General features: G+C 49.5%; 1 protein-coding gene and 1 long non-coding RNA gene across 2 annotated transcripts; one reads left to right on the top strand and one right to left on the bottom strand.

Annotated features, from left to right (window-relative positions):
• Positions 1–81: 81 nt before the first annotated feature.
• On the bottom strand, positions 82–14,177 carry KIF22 (kinesin family member 22). The gene is made up of 14 exons (XM_007093490.3): positions 14,103–14,177; positions 7,875–8,070; positions 6,210–6,337; positions 5,965–6,119; positions 5,519–5,728; positions 5,208–5,438; positions 4,720–4,873; positions 4,458–4,593; positions 2,517–2,685; positions 1,827–1,995; positions 1,389–1,456; positions 463–675; positions 301–360; positions 82–213 (listed from the first exon to the last, which is right to left on the bottom strand). The coding sequence occupies exons 1-14, from the start codon at positions 14,158–14,160 to the stop codon at positions 166–168; spliced, it is 1,995 nt and encodes a 664-aa protein (XP_007093552.1). The 5' UTR covers positions 14,161–14,177; the 3' UTR covers positions 82–165.
• LOC122234564 lies at positions 606–1,593 on the top strand. The gene is made up of 2 exons (XR_006212367.1): positions 606–692; positions 1,416–1,593. It is a non-coding gene; the product is annotated as an uncharacterized LOC122234564 (long non-coding RNA).
• Positions 14,178–14,204: the final 27 nt, after the last annotated feature.

The raw sequence follows: 14,204 nt of genomic DNA, 5'->3' as shown, positions 1-14,204 counted from the left end.
ACGCGGCGGAGCTTGTGGCCCATCCCAAGGGCAATTCTACCCTTGGCCCCACCCCCGTAGTCCCAAGAATCAGGCTGAAGCACCAGAGTAAAAACTGTATTTACACGACACGCGGTTATACGAGAATTTAAAAAAAAATGGCCAAGTGAGGAAAGGAGCCTGCAGTCAGGAGGTGTCGCAACGATGACACGCGGCGAGACCCAAGATGTTCGCCTGCAACAGGAGGGAAGAGGAGAGCAGCGTTAGAGCTGGGGGCGGGGCACAGGCCAGGGAGAGGAGGGGGCCAGGCCGTGGGCTCACCTTCAGGAATGACTCCATCTGTTTCCCGGATATGCCCTCCACGCGTTCCAGGTCCTCCACCTGGCAGGACAGCAGCGATAGGAAGGGGCAGGGGAGGAGGGGGGTTGCCGCGCTTCTCTGCCGCCCCCCATTCCAGGCCACCCTCGCGGGGCCGTTCGTTACCTGGCTGAAGGGGCCGTGGAGCTCCCTCCAGCCCACGATGAGCTGGGCCTTCTTCTGGCCAATGCGTTGCAGGCTGCGCAGATCCCGGGCTGAGCCTTCATTCAGCAAATCTAGTATTTTTTGGCGCCCATGGGCCAGTAGCTCTGGGCTGATCTGTAGCTCCCAGCAGTCCTCAGCCTTCTCCTCTGGCTCTGAGGCATCCAGGGACTCCAGCTATGAGGCAGGGGGAGGTGAGTGACAGAAACAGAGTTTGCTATTCAGCCTGTGGCAGCAAACTGCTTTAGACTCCTCTGCCAAGGATAGGAACCTAACAGCAGCTACCTCCCCGCCCTTCCTAGCCTCTCTTTCCTTCAAGTGTTTGTCCAAAAACCCTCCTCCCCGGTCACTCTTTGGGCTGATTCTCATTTTATCTGATTTGTGAAAGAGTGGGGACTGTTGCTGAGGACAAAGCACATAGTAAGCTCGTAAATCTGCATCATCTCCAAAAATCATCTTTCACTCCTAGGGAGGAACACAGAAGGCACGCGATAAATGATACCCATGCCCCCAACATATCACCTCAGTTTTTAGATAATTTTTTCAGTGTTGTTTCATTTCTTGAATGCTTAGGTCATGTTTCCCTAAGTGGGCTCTTAAGTTGGTAGAGAGTGGGACTCAGGCTACCCAATGTACCTATCAAGTAGCTACTGACTGAGGGTGAGAGCCATCAAGAAGAAACGGAAGTAACAGGTGTTGGACACGCTCTCCGCTAGGTACATACTGTATTTCGTCCTAAGTGCCCTATGAGGTATCTCCATATTCAGAGGATAAATAACTTGTAAATTGCTGGTACGTGTTTTGACTCCATGGCCAGTGCTCTTCTCACTAGAGCTTACCACCCACCCTTTTCCGCTCTAAGTGTAGCCGAAGCCTCCAGCTGCTCTCACCTTTCTCTTCCGGCCTTTCTTCTTCAGGATATGGATCTCAGCATTTGGGGATGCCGCCTGCTCCTGAACTGAAGGCAAGAATTGTGAACCAGAATCGTGGCAGAGGCTACTTCTTCTCACCCTCCCTGGTGGCCACTTGGTTCTCCCATTTCTGATTCCTTGGGTCGGTCCCCTCCATCCCAAATTAACCTCTTCTTTTGTTGTTTCCATGTGACCTTTCTTGTATTGGAAAGTAGTCTGTTGTTAGTCTGTATGTTAGTTAACATACTAAATGCCTGAGAACAGAACACTCAAGCTCTGTTTCAGACAGTCCTCACCCCTCCCTGGGGTTGCAACATAGTGGGAGCACACAAATGACATGATGAAAGCTGCTCCAAACACCTCTTCCCTTTCCAAGATCTGTTATCTGGCCCTCCTGGTCCCCACCGCCACACTTACTCAGTTGCAGGGGCATCACCACAGCCTTTTTGAGGGGCTTAGCTACTGTGACTGTGCGGCGTGCAAGCGGTCGGAGCACTGCAGGAGAGGAGTTTTCTTTATCCTTTGGGTCTACAGCCTCCTGAGCCAAAACCTTGGCTTCCAGTTCTTTTTGCTTCATCTTCAGCCTCTATTGGAAAGGATCAAGGAGACATGTCACCTAGAACCAACAACTTTCAGGCAGCTTGAATAGCAGTGGATTAGGAAAGTGAGTACAGGGCTCTGACGCCCTAGCAGGCAGGGCAAGGACCAAGGAGAGAAGCTACCAGGAGACAACTGGAGCCCACTGTAATTAAGGGCTTTCTAATGATCAGGGATGCTCAGAGGTGGAATGGGCCCCTTTGTGAAACACTGAAGGGAAAGACCGTTCGAAAGTCCTAACTTAATTTGAGCTGGTGTTACAAAATGACAGTCTCTTCTATTGTTCCTTTTACCTGGATTTCCACCCCCCTCACCTCCTCACAGCTGATCAATTATTTTCAAAGTCCAGTCACATTAAGGACATTCAAGCCGAAGCTGAAGAACAGGGATTCCCGGTTAGGTAGAAATCGGATGCTGGTCCAGCCTTTCAGTGTCCTTCCCTATTTGAAGATCCTCAGATTGCTTCTCAAGGCCAGTAGGAATCCCAGCCCCCACCTGCCCAACACTTACCTCAATCTCCAAATCCTTCTCTTCCATGGTCTTCATGAGCACCATCCGCTCTCGCCTCGGGGTGTTCAGCCCATGGGTTCCTTGGCTCCCCTGGGAGCCCAAGAGACGGTCCAAGCTGAGGAGGCGCTCCAGCACAGCTGGGTCCATGCTGCTCAGCTTCTGTAGGGGGCTGAGCAGACAAAGGTTACTCCGCACCCACCTCTCCTCTTATCGCCCTCTCCACAGCAGGATTCCCTTCATTATGCCTTAAATTGGTGTATTCTGTGATTCCAGATTCTGCTATTAAGTTGCTGGGCAACCCTGAGCAAGTCATTCAGACTCTCTGGGTGCAGTGTCTTCATTAAGTGAGTGAGGATCAATCACTACTTGCCCAGGTAACCTCTCAGGGATGCTAGGAGATCCGATGAGAACAAGTATTTAATGAACACTTGAGTTGTAGGTGTTCAGGCTCTAAGACACTCCCTGCCCTATAGGCACTCACAGTCTAATGGGGAAGAAGAGACTGTGATAAGGTGACAGCAAGGGCTGTGTGCCTTTACTGGAGGAGCATGTGGGGAAAGATTCACAAAGGAAGTCATCCTCAGCAGGGCTTTGAAAGCCGCTGCAGACCTCAAATGCCAAGCCTTCTTCCCATGGGCAGTAGGAAAGGCATATTTGAGCTGAGTCCTGACTTAATCTGAGCATAATGCCTAACATTTGTTCCTTCTGCCTGGAAGTTTTCCCCTCACAATTATCATTCAAAAGTCAATCTGATATCACCTTTCCCGTAAAACCCAGCTTGATTGTATATCTTCTTTCCTATGCTGTGAACTAGCTCCTCAAGGACAGGGACTGCCCTGTTCTTTGTGTGCAAGTGCCTAGGAAGAGCAGGATCAGAAAATATGGGTGAATACCAGAAGTCATTTCTTCCTTCCTGGCTCTCACAGAAGCAGCTCCTCTTTCCTTACTGCACCCTGTACTACCTACCCTCCATCATATACTGATGTTCTAGTCTTCTTTCCTTTAGAGCCCGAGGTCAAGGTCTGAATAGGCGTGATGTGCCCCATCTCTGAGCTTTGCCTATTCACATGTGCAGGGGTGTACATTTCTGCTGACAAATAGCTTGAGAGAGACAAAACTGACATGGAGTTCTAAGCAAGCAAGCACCTGTTGCTATATGCCATCCATCCTCAACTACAGCAGCCTCCCCAGGGCAGAGGATGTACTAATCCTTGACCTCTGGTCACCCCTATTCACTAGTCTTTAGACTTACAGTTTAGAGAGACTGTACTTGGGCTTGGGTAGAAACTGGGCAAAGTAAAAACTGCAGCTGGCTCCCTAGAATTATTAGGGGGGGGCCAGGTGGCCAGACACAGAAAGCTAGGCAAGACCACTAAACAGCAGTGACCTAAGGATTCAAGCATACTGGGCCATGAGCTGGGGCCATCAGAACTAGGGAGACTCGCCATACACACAGAAGGGAGGGACTCAGTGACTCTGGACTGAGGTTAGAAGCAAAGTTAGATAGCAACGGGCTCCTTGTAGGGTCCTGGAGATGCTGGACTCTAACGCACAGACTGAGAGGTCTCAGGGACACATGGCTCTTCATCTCCTCCTTGTCTCTCTGCTTTGCACTTATCCTCTAGACCTGAAAGACCTGATCTAGATTACTTCTTGAACCAGAAAGAGCTGCCCCCAAATGTGAGGTTTTGCTGACTGCCTAAAGGGATTGGAAAATGGAAAGGGAGGGGCTAGGAACTCAAGGAGGAGGCTTCCTTCAGGCCCCGGGCAGCAGCACCAAGGACAGAGATTGACCTTAGCACTTCAGTGAATTCGGTAGAGTAGGATTTGGGGTGAATTCAATGAGGAACAAGTTCACAGGCTAAACCCACTACTGCCCTGCACCCAACCCAGACACAACAGAACAGGGAATATACCCAAGGCCCCTCCCACTCTGCTCACCTGAGTTTCTGAGAGGCAGAGGCTGGAGCTGCTGTGGGCTCAGGACTCCCAATCTCCTCTTCCTCAGGGCCTCGGGCTCTCTTTGCCTCTGATGGGCCTACCAGTTCTTTCTGAGACAGTTTAATGGGTGCCAAGACTAGGAAAGATGTGGGGCGGGGGGGGGGGGGCAGCGGTTAGCCTCTATGCTGATGCTTGGCAGAGTCAGCAAACTCCCCAGCTGTCCAGATCTGGCTTTTCCACTCTTGCCAACCCCAGTCCTCACCACGAAGCTGCAGACTCTCGTTGGTAAAAGGACGATTGATCACCTCCTTGGACCTGGCAGCAAAGTTGAGCGCAGAGACTGTATCTAGGTAGAAACGTCTCTCGGGGGCAATGTTGGCAATGAGGATGCTGTGGGCTGAGCCACCCAGAGAATCCTGAGGGATGGGGATGGGCAGGATAGGCAGATCAGAAACCCCACATTTCTGGTTTTTTTTTTTTTTTTTTTTATGTTTATTTATTTTGAGAGAGAGAGAGTGCAAGCAGGGCAGGGGCAGAGAGAGAGGGAGAGAGAGAATCCCAAGCAGGTTCTGCTGTTGTCAGCAGGGCTCAATCCCAGGAAGTGTGAGATCAAGAGCTGGAGGCTCAACCAACTGAGCCACCCAGGCATCCCCCAACGTTTTCATTTCTTGACTGCTGTTCCCCACCCTCCCAGCACACCTAAGAACCTCCTTCTCCAGCCCCTTTTCACCCTGAGGTGGGTGGCCTGACCTGCAACAGGCGAGTGAGCTTGCTGTCCCGGTAAGGTACACGAGGGAGGCCCTGGTTCAGCGCATCCACCACCTTGCCCAGTACAAACAGGGACGAGTTGATAGCTCCACTTTCCTTCAACCGCAGACCCTTGTTACCCGTACGCCGGTTGTCCTCTGAACCAGCCAAGTCAATCAGGTAGAGTTTACCCTCCCGCTGGCGGAATGGGGCCAGACGTTCCCGCTGATCCACCTGGAGTTAAGAGCAAGGACCCCCAACTTAGTTCAGGTTCTAGGGGCTTCCCGGGTCCTCACCCTGTCGGCAGGCCTCACCTTAACCAGGAGCACAGCATGACTGCGGGAGGAGCGCTGGTTGAGCCGGGTGGCTCCTACAGTCCGGTTTCTACTGGCTGGCAGGAAGTGCCGCTCAAAATCAGCAAAGCTAGTGATGGGCTTCTGTGTGAGGCCCGGAATCAGGATGTTTCCTCGACAATCTTCTCGGATCACCAGGTCTCCTGATGCAGGGTCCAAGAGGTCTAATACCTATTGGAGCAGTGAGAGGTAGGGCGGGTTCTGCAGACACAGGCCACTTACTTCCTGGGCACCAGTCTCCTTTTCTCTGCTGGGCTGTCAGAGTTGTACCATCTGCTACCTCAACCTGTTTTTCCGGGTCTTGCCTCCTTGCTAGAGCAGAGCTTCATGCTTAAGAACTGGATCTTATTCTGACTTTTGTCTCTTCCCTCCCCAACCAGAGTGGGGGTGGGGGGCGGGGTGCTCACCTTTTCCTGGTAGATCTCTAAGTAGGACATAGTGACAGAGAGAGCCCATGGCCGGCCCTCGCCGCCCTCCTCCCTTGTGAGCTGTAGGAGGTCCATGAGAGCCCGGGGAATCACTCCAGGTTGCTCTGGGCTGCCCAGCATTGTGTGCGTCTTCCCTGGGGAAAGAGTGCAGATCGCTGTGAGATCTTCCTCCCCACTCTGAAGCCCTTTCTGACCCATGGCTATTCCCTATCTGGCTCCCTCACCTGCCCCTGTGGGTCCATAGGCAAGCACACTGGCATTCTGCCCTTCCAGCAAGTGCCTCAGGATGGGCTGCACTGATCCCGCATAGATGTCCTGCTGAGAGCTCCTCTCTCCATAGAAGGCATCAAACCTGCAGGCAGGAAAAATGGAGGGAATTAGTGGAGGGTTCCATTCTCACCCAGACTTACAGGGTAATACTAGCCACGGATTTAAAAGAGTCTCTATCCCTTTTCTTGCATAAAGACCTTAGAAAGCACCCACTAAACACCTGTCCTGTTCCTGTCTCTGTACTGGTGTTAGAAATAAAGAGATGAATCTGATGCCCTGATCTTGGGAGTTCTGTAGTCTGGTGGGATAGAAAGATACCCATCCTTTGTTGTGATTCAGGAAATGAAGAGGAGGACACACTAGAAAGAATAAGTGAGTCTGCTTGAGCAAAGAGGATTTTGCCAGAGACAGAGGAGAAAGATATTCCACGTATCAAAAAGAGCACACAGGGGTGCCTGGGTGGCTCAGTCAGTCAAGTGTCCAACTCTTGATTTTGGTTTAGGTCATGATCTTCACTGTTCGTGAGATCTCACAGACAGCGAGGGAGCCTGCTTGGGATTCTCTCTCCTCTCTTTGCCCCTTCCCCGCTCGCGTTTTCTCTGTCAAAATAAATAAACATTAACAAAACTTAAAAAAAAATAGCACAGAGAAGGCATGGTGTGAAAGAGCAGGGCTTCCTGATCTTTCCCCCAACACAGTGTATATAGGAAGCAGTATTGGTACACCACGATGGCGCAGAGGATGCTGCTCCTGACTCGGAGAGACTCCACTCACCTGCAGTCTACTCTCTATACTCCGGTAGAGAAGCCGTGGCTGAGGCCACAGCAGAGATTAGTATTTTAAGTGGAGTATAGCCTGTGTTGGGGGGAATGAGGCTGGTAAGAAACAAGTCCAATTGCCAAGGGCCTAGAATGAGGTTGTCAAACTTTTTCTGTAAAGAGCCGGCTAATAAATATTTTAGGCTTGGTGAGCCATAGGATTCCTTTTGCAGCTATTCACCTCTGTCATTATAGTCAGAAAGCAGCCGGGGACCATATGCAAATGAACACGTGTGGTTCTGTTCCAATAAAGCTTTTATTACAAAAAAAGACTCCTGGTCAGATTTGACCTGCAGGCCGTAGTTTGCCACCCCCTAGCCTAGAACGACAGGCCGAAAAGTCTCAACTTTCTACCTCCAGTGGGGTTTTAAGGTAGCTGCCCTTGTGAGTTCTGTCCCCAAATCCGGATGGCTTCTGTCACATCCAGCTGCAGCCTGGGCTGGCTGGCTGGCTGGTCTATGTTCCTCCCACCCTTCCCACACCTCCCCGATCCTAGCTGGGGCTCCCCTGGTCACCCTTGCTACTCCTTCCCCACTTTGTGCCTATTTCCCCCATGAGACTGTGAATAGTAATATAAATCTGGTTCAGCTGCCAGTCTTTCCCCAAGTATCCTACAGAACACTGGTCACAAGTGGGCACCTATGAACATTTCTGAAAGCCCAAACGAAGGTGTGGGGAACAAAGTTGTGCTATGAAAGGTGGAGATTCTAAAAAGGCACGTCTGAGAAACTGTCTGGGCAAGTGATAACGTGAGCTAGGAGAGAGGAGAGGGACAGGAGGGAAGAGTGGCCTGAACCTTACTGGTATTTGAGAGTCTCCTGGTGGTTCCTCCAGTTGGCAATCTCTAGTGAACAGCTGTCCAGGCCCCGCACACAAGGGGGCTCACCTGCTGCAGCTGTCCCATCCACAAATGGTCGCAGCCTCACGGCCACCCTTACCCGAGCTGGAGGTGGGCGCCGGCCAGCCCCCACCTTGCTTAGCCGACAGCGACCAGCTCCTAGAGGAGAGAAGGGAAGTTTTTAGGCATGAAATACGGTGGTAGCACAGAAGTTGCAGGAGCCGGCTTTGCAGAGAGGCAACGGTAGGAGTCTTACAGGAAGAGCTACTTGATAGAGCTGAGCTCTGACGGATGAATAGCAGCTTGCCCAGCATTCCAGGCAGAAGGAATGGCATATGCAAAAGCATGATGGTGTGAAAGCATGGCCCCCTGGAGAACTGGTGAGGTGGGACTCTGTGTTCTGTTAGTGAGGATGAGCAGAGAAGGGCAGGATGGAAGACAAAGATGAATCAGATACATGGTCTCAGGAGGAGTACGGTGGGGGTTGGAGGACAGAGATTACCTACATACAGGTCAGGGGTTGCAAACCATATCATGTACTTAGCAAACATTAACAGTAAGCACTGGCTACATGTCAGGTACACTTTAATCTTCACGGTGTCCCATGGTGTCCCCTCTTAGTGCCATTTTACCAACAAAGAGGCTTATGGAGGTGCAGCAGCTCTCCTGAGCACGTCGGCATTTTACACCTGGGGCCTTGTGGCTGTCGCACCTTGTTTCATAGCCTACATTTTGTCTTTTTGCTCCTCGAAAGAGTAAGCACAGCCTGAAAACAAAACAAAACCCCAGCATCTTAAGTAGACTAGAGACCCACATAACCTTGACAGAGGGGCAGGGAAGATGGACTGGAGGCTAAGGTCGTGGGGACACCATGGGAGGGCCAGGGGCCACAGCTCGTTTCGGGGAAGCTCTTTCCACCCTGGCTGTACTGTGGGTGTCCCCAACTTGGCCCAGTTCTTTCCTTGCTCTACAAATAAGTCCAGTGGGGAGTAGATTGTCATGTTTACACAAGTAACCTGGAAGCTCTTGTTAAAATGCAGATTTCACTTCCGTCCCTGGAATGATGCCTGAGATTCTGCATTTGTAACAAACTGCCAGATGGTGTGGATGCTGCTGGTAGGACATGCTTTGGATTGCCAAGGTGTTGTAGACCAGCATCTTGTAAGGATTAAAAGAGTTGACATTTGCCCCTCCCAAAACCAGTCAATGAACTGCCTGACTCTTCTGTGCTATTTCTCACCTGAGGTTTACAACACACACTTACCTGTACATGTGTGTTACGTACACAAAACTGATGGTTTTCTCTTGATGGAGCTTATGTGGGTTTCTTTTGTTACCCAGTTCTGTGATGCTCTAATGTTTGCATTAAAAAAATAAGTAACACTGTGGATGGACACCTTTGTTTGGAAGGGATGAGGTTGAAAGGCAGCCCAGTCCCTTTCTGCCTCAGCTCAGTCTGCAAAAGGCATTAACATGCAATCCTCCTCTGTTGTAAGCTTTCTGTTTAGTTTGCTTCCAATAATTAAATTTAAGTCATTAAAAAAAAGAGAGATTATAAATATTTTTATCAGAAAACACAAGATAAAACTTTTTTAAAAAAGCCTGTTTTGAGGGGGGCGCCTGGGTGGCTCGTCGTCATCTGACTCTTGATCTCAGCTCAGGCCCTGATCTTAGGGTCATAAGCTCAAGCCCCATGTTGGGCTTTGCACTAGGCGGGAAGCTTACTTAAAAAAAAAAAAAAAAGCCTGTTTGGGGTGCCTGGCTAGCTCAGTCAGTAGAGCATGAGACTCTTGATCCTGGGGTGGTGAGTTCGCACCCCACAGTGGGTATAGAGACTACTAAAAAAAAATAAAAATTTAACAACAACAAATAGCCTCCTTATTTTCATGAGGACTGAATGAGCTAAAAAATATCTCATGAGGAGGGCATTTCTCTATTTTATGGTGGAGGATACCACACAGTACCTCACAGCTAACAGCAGAATTCCAACCTGGATCTCTTTGCCTCCAAAAATCTGCTTTCAGTGAGGATGCCATATTGCCTATTGGGAAAGTTCTTGGCATCTCTGACTCTCTCCCTTTTTCTAGTGGTTACAGCTGGTTGTCAGGGCCATAGGCCTCAGAGAAGGCAAGAGGCTGGTATGTGTGACCAATGCAGGAACAGCAAGATGAAAAGGTGGGCAGACTACCCTTGCTGAGAATCTTACACATAAGGCATGCCCATAAGCGGATGGCCTACAAAACCTGGGCTTCTGCTCCCTAATCTGACAAACGAAGCCAGTAATACCCCTTCTCATTCCATGGTTTACAAGGCACTTGGGCATCTAGTTTTCGCTCGATCCTCAGGAGTCCTGAAAGTCCGTAACAAGTCAAGAGAAACCTGCAGATGCACCCATGCAGGTGAGAACACTAAGGTGCAGAGAGGTTCACTGACTTGTCAGAAATGTGTGCAGGGGCTTCTCCTTGCCTATCTTTCCCAGGGTTTGGGGGAGAACAGAGAAAGTTGGCAGATACAGACACATTTAAGGAAGTTTAAGGGGAAGGGGAAGTCTGTGGTGATGTACTTGGGTCAGACAGAGCTGAATTTCAATTCCAGCTCTAACACTTGTTAGCTTGTGACCTTGGGCAAGTGACTTAACATCCAGGTGCTCTGGTTTTCTTTGTTTATACAATGGGGTGGGGTGGGCCTCGGAGAGGCTTAATGAGAATTAAAAGAAGTAACATGTAAAATACCAACACAGTAACCAGCACACAATAAGTAGGTTCGTTATTCAAGGTAAGATAGCCTGGGTTCAAAGCCCAGCACTGCCACTTACAAGGAAACGGGTACATAATGGTCTATTCCTGTGCCTCAGTTTCCACAATTGTAAAATGGGAATAAATATGTACTCGCTGGGTTGCTAAGGGAATAAATGAGGTAATTCATGTCAAAGTGCTCAGAATGGCATTTGGTACATTGGTAAAAGCCTTGGTGTTTTATTTTCTATTCACCTTTCATTTTCCAAATGTGGAAACCTCAGTATAGAGAGGTTGGCTAACTTGCCTGTGGTCAACAGCTACCTAGTGACAGAGCTTCAAATGAAGGTCTAACTCTGAAGTTCATTGTATGAGTCCCCAGACCTTCTCAGCTCATCTTTGTATCCCCATGGGCCTTGGAGTCAGAGACAAGTTCCACCCACCCAGTAGCTGTGTGAGCTTAGGAAGCCTTCTTCACTGTTGCAAGCCTCAGTTTCTCTTTATAAAATAACAGTATCATAAGATTGTGAGAAGTCAAGAAAAGAATGTACATACAATGTTTGGCACAGTGGGTGGCATCAGGGGCTCAGTAAATAGTAGTTGTTGTTATTATTACACTCTTTTACTTATTTACTCTTGTTACCCACTCCTCCAGGTAGCAATTCACTTCAGCCCTCACCATTCGGCAGGGTCACTAACAACCTCCCTAATGCTAAATCCAGTGGACATGCCTGGTCCCCAACCTATTTGACTTCCCAGTAAGATTGGACACCCTCGATCTGCCTTCCTTTGAAAAATACACTTTCCCCTAGTTTCCATGCCAGAGGGCCAAGGTGAACGGCTCTCTGCTTACTCCTTCTAAGTTTCTGCCAATCTTAAATATTTTTCCAGGCTCCTTCTATCCTTTCTCTAGCCTGAGGTCACTCAACTTTGGCCCTAATATTTTGGGCTACATAATTCTTTGTAGTGAGGCTGTCCTGTGCACTATAGGGTGTTTAGCACATCTATGCTAAACACACATGCCAATAACATTCTGCACCCCCCCCCCCACCTCCTCTTACACCTCCTCTCGAAGTCGTAAGGTACTTCAAACCCCACCTATCCCAAACTGAACCCTTCCCCATCTCTCTTGCCACCTGGTCCTCCTCCTATGCTCTCTAGTGTAAATGAATGGAACCAACCCCAAAGACGGGAGTCTTCCTTAACTCCAGCTTCTTTCTCGCCTTCTACATCAGTTATTCAGTATCTGTCAATTCTGCCTTTTTAGAGGAGTCCACTTCTCTCTACCCCACTGCACAATCTTCGCAAAGGCAACCATCATCTCAACAGTCTCCCACACTGGTCTTCCTTCCTCTAGTTTCACTCCCCTCCAGTCGCTCTCTTCCCACTTCCTCCCTTGCACTATAAGCTCTCAGCCACAATGACCTCCCTACAGTTCCTACAACATGCCCAGTTCTCTCACACCTCTGGGCCCTTGCACATGCTATCCTCTCTCCCTGAAGTATCTTCCTTCTCACCACCACTCGCCATGTGACTGAGGTAAATACACCTTACTTCCTCTAAAAAACCCTCTTTTGTAAAATTACTCTCCCATGAAGTTGTGTCCATGGCTCTCTGGCTCCTCCATCCAAGCACTCATGACATCCCACTGTAACTGTAGATGTGTCTCTGTGCTCCATCTGACCGCGAACTCGGTGACAACAAGTCTTACTCTGGTCACCTTTATATCCCCAGTGCCTGGCACAGAGTAGTTCTCAAGGAATATTTGCTGAACAAATTTTTGGTGAGTGAACATAAAGCATTGTCTTGTTTCCTGTTTTCTTCAGAAAAATGGCTCCCTGCCATTCCTGTCCCAAAGCTCACAGCCCAAGGGAGAAGGAAAGGAGAGGCACGCGTATACAAGTGCTTATAGTACAAGAGTCTATCCCTTTTGTCATAAAAGCAACTTTAAGGGTTGGGCAAGGCTAGCACTTACTTCTTCTAATTTCCTCCCTCTCACAATTCCCCAACTTCATTTGGTTTAACTCCTCTTTTATTGATGAGGAAATTGAGCCAAAGACAGCATCATTGGCCTCTTTATACATCATAAATAAATCACTCGGTGGTCTTTTCGTCCAGCTGAGGCCTGATAAACTCCTATCCGACCTTGAAACCCACTTCAAATATCACTTCCCTTAATTAGGTCCTCCCAGAATATCCAAGGGTTTACTTACTTCAGATTTTACACTCTCTATCACAGTTTATACATATCTCTCATTGCTTTTCATGATAGCATATATTTATACGATTATCCACTGAAACAGATTATAAACTTGTCTGGGAGAAGGGTCAATATTCATTCAAGCATTTTAACCATATCTACTATGTACCAGGCACAGTGGGTGTCGGAAAAGTGAGGGGAGGGAGGCTGTGCTCCGAAAGCAGGAGTATCATGTGCTTGGGCATAATGGTTAAGAGCAGAGGCCCTAGAGTAGGACTGCCTGAGTGAGAATTCAGACCCCAATATTCACTAGTTGTGTTAACTTCGAGCAAGCTATTTAACCCATCTATGCCTCAGTTTCCTCATCTGTAAAACAGGGACAATAACAACCAACCACCTCATCGCATTGTGTAGCAATTAAACGATTCATCACCGCAAAGTGCTTACAACTGTGCCTGGCACCTAGCAAGGGCTCAACATGTGTTTGACATTCCGCTAGACAGCTTTGTTTCTCCACGGGGCCTGACCAACAGCAGGGGACTCAAATCAATTACTATGGCATCTACCGTAAATCAACGACCAGAATTCAGTGGACAGGAAGAGAGCAGAGACATCTGTAAACAAACACTCACAACATACAAGATTCGTAATGTCCCAACAGCCTTTCCAACCTTAAAATAGCACTGACTTCCACGGCTAGAGCGAAAGGAAACAGTCCCTTATTTCCCCTATTTGTGATCTGGGCACATCTTATACTGTCAACTCACACCCAGCTGCTGTGCCTCGGCCTGCCCTCCAGCGTCTCCCAGGGATCTCCGCTCACCCAAACAGCACGTCATACACAGAACCCTCCCCTCGCAAAATGCGCATCCAGCTCCTTTCGTCTGGTCCCTATGGTCAGTGTCAGCTACTCTTCGCTCGCTTACTCACATAATCTCCCGAGATGGGGTAACTGTCCCCATTCTACAAAGAAACTGGAAGCTCACAGAGGAAAAGTGCACTAGGCTCAAACAAAGCTCTATATCGGAACTGGGTGTTTTAACACGGTCAATTGACCCGCACGGAGGGCTAGAAACAAATGAGAAGGGAAGAGCGAGGTGCGCTGACCAGCTCGAGACTCCCACCTTCCCCTCCCCTCCCCGCCCCCGCGCCATTTCGGCCTCTCCCCGACAACCCGCAGAACCCGGACCAGGCTCCGGCACATTACTCCACCAGGTTCCAGACTTCGGCGTCCTGCCCAGGCCGGGCTCGCGTACCTGAGATCGCCGCCGCCATCTCGCGTCGCCTCAGCTGCGCGGTACCCCCCGCGTCCATTCCGCTCCCTCCGTTGGCCCGCCTCTCCCATTCGAATTTCCCGG

The sequence above is a fragment of the Panthera tigris genome, chromosome E3 (genome assembly GCF_018350195.1).
Source record: "Panthera tigris isolate Pti1 chromosome E3, P.tigris_Pti1_mat1.1, whole genome shotgun sequence".
Lineage (NCBI taxonomy): Eukaryota > Metazoa > Chordata > Mammalia > Carnivora > Felidae > Panthera > Panthera tigris.
This window is presented reverse-complemented; position numbering and strand designations above follow the sequence as displayed.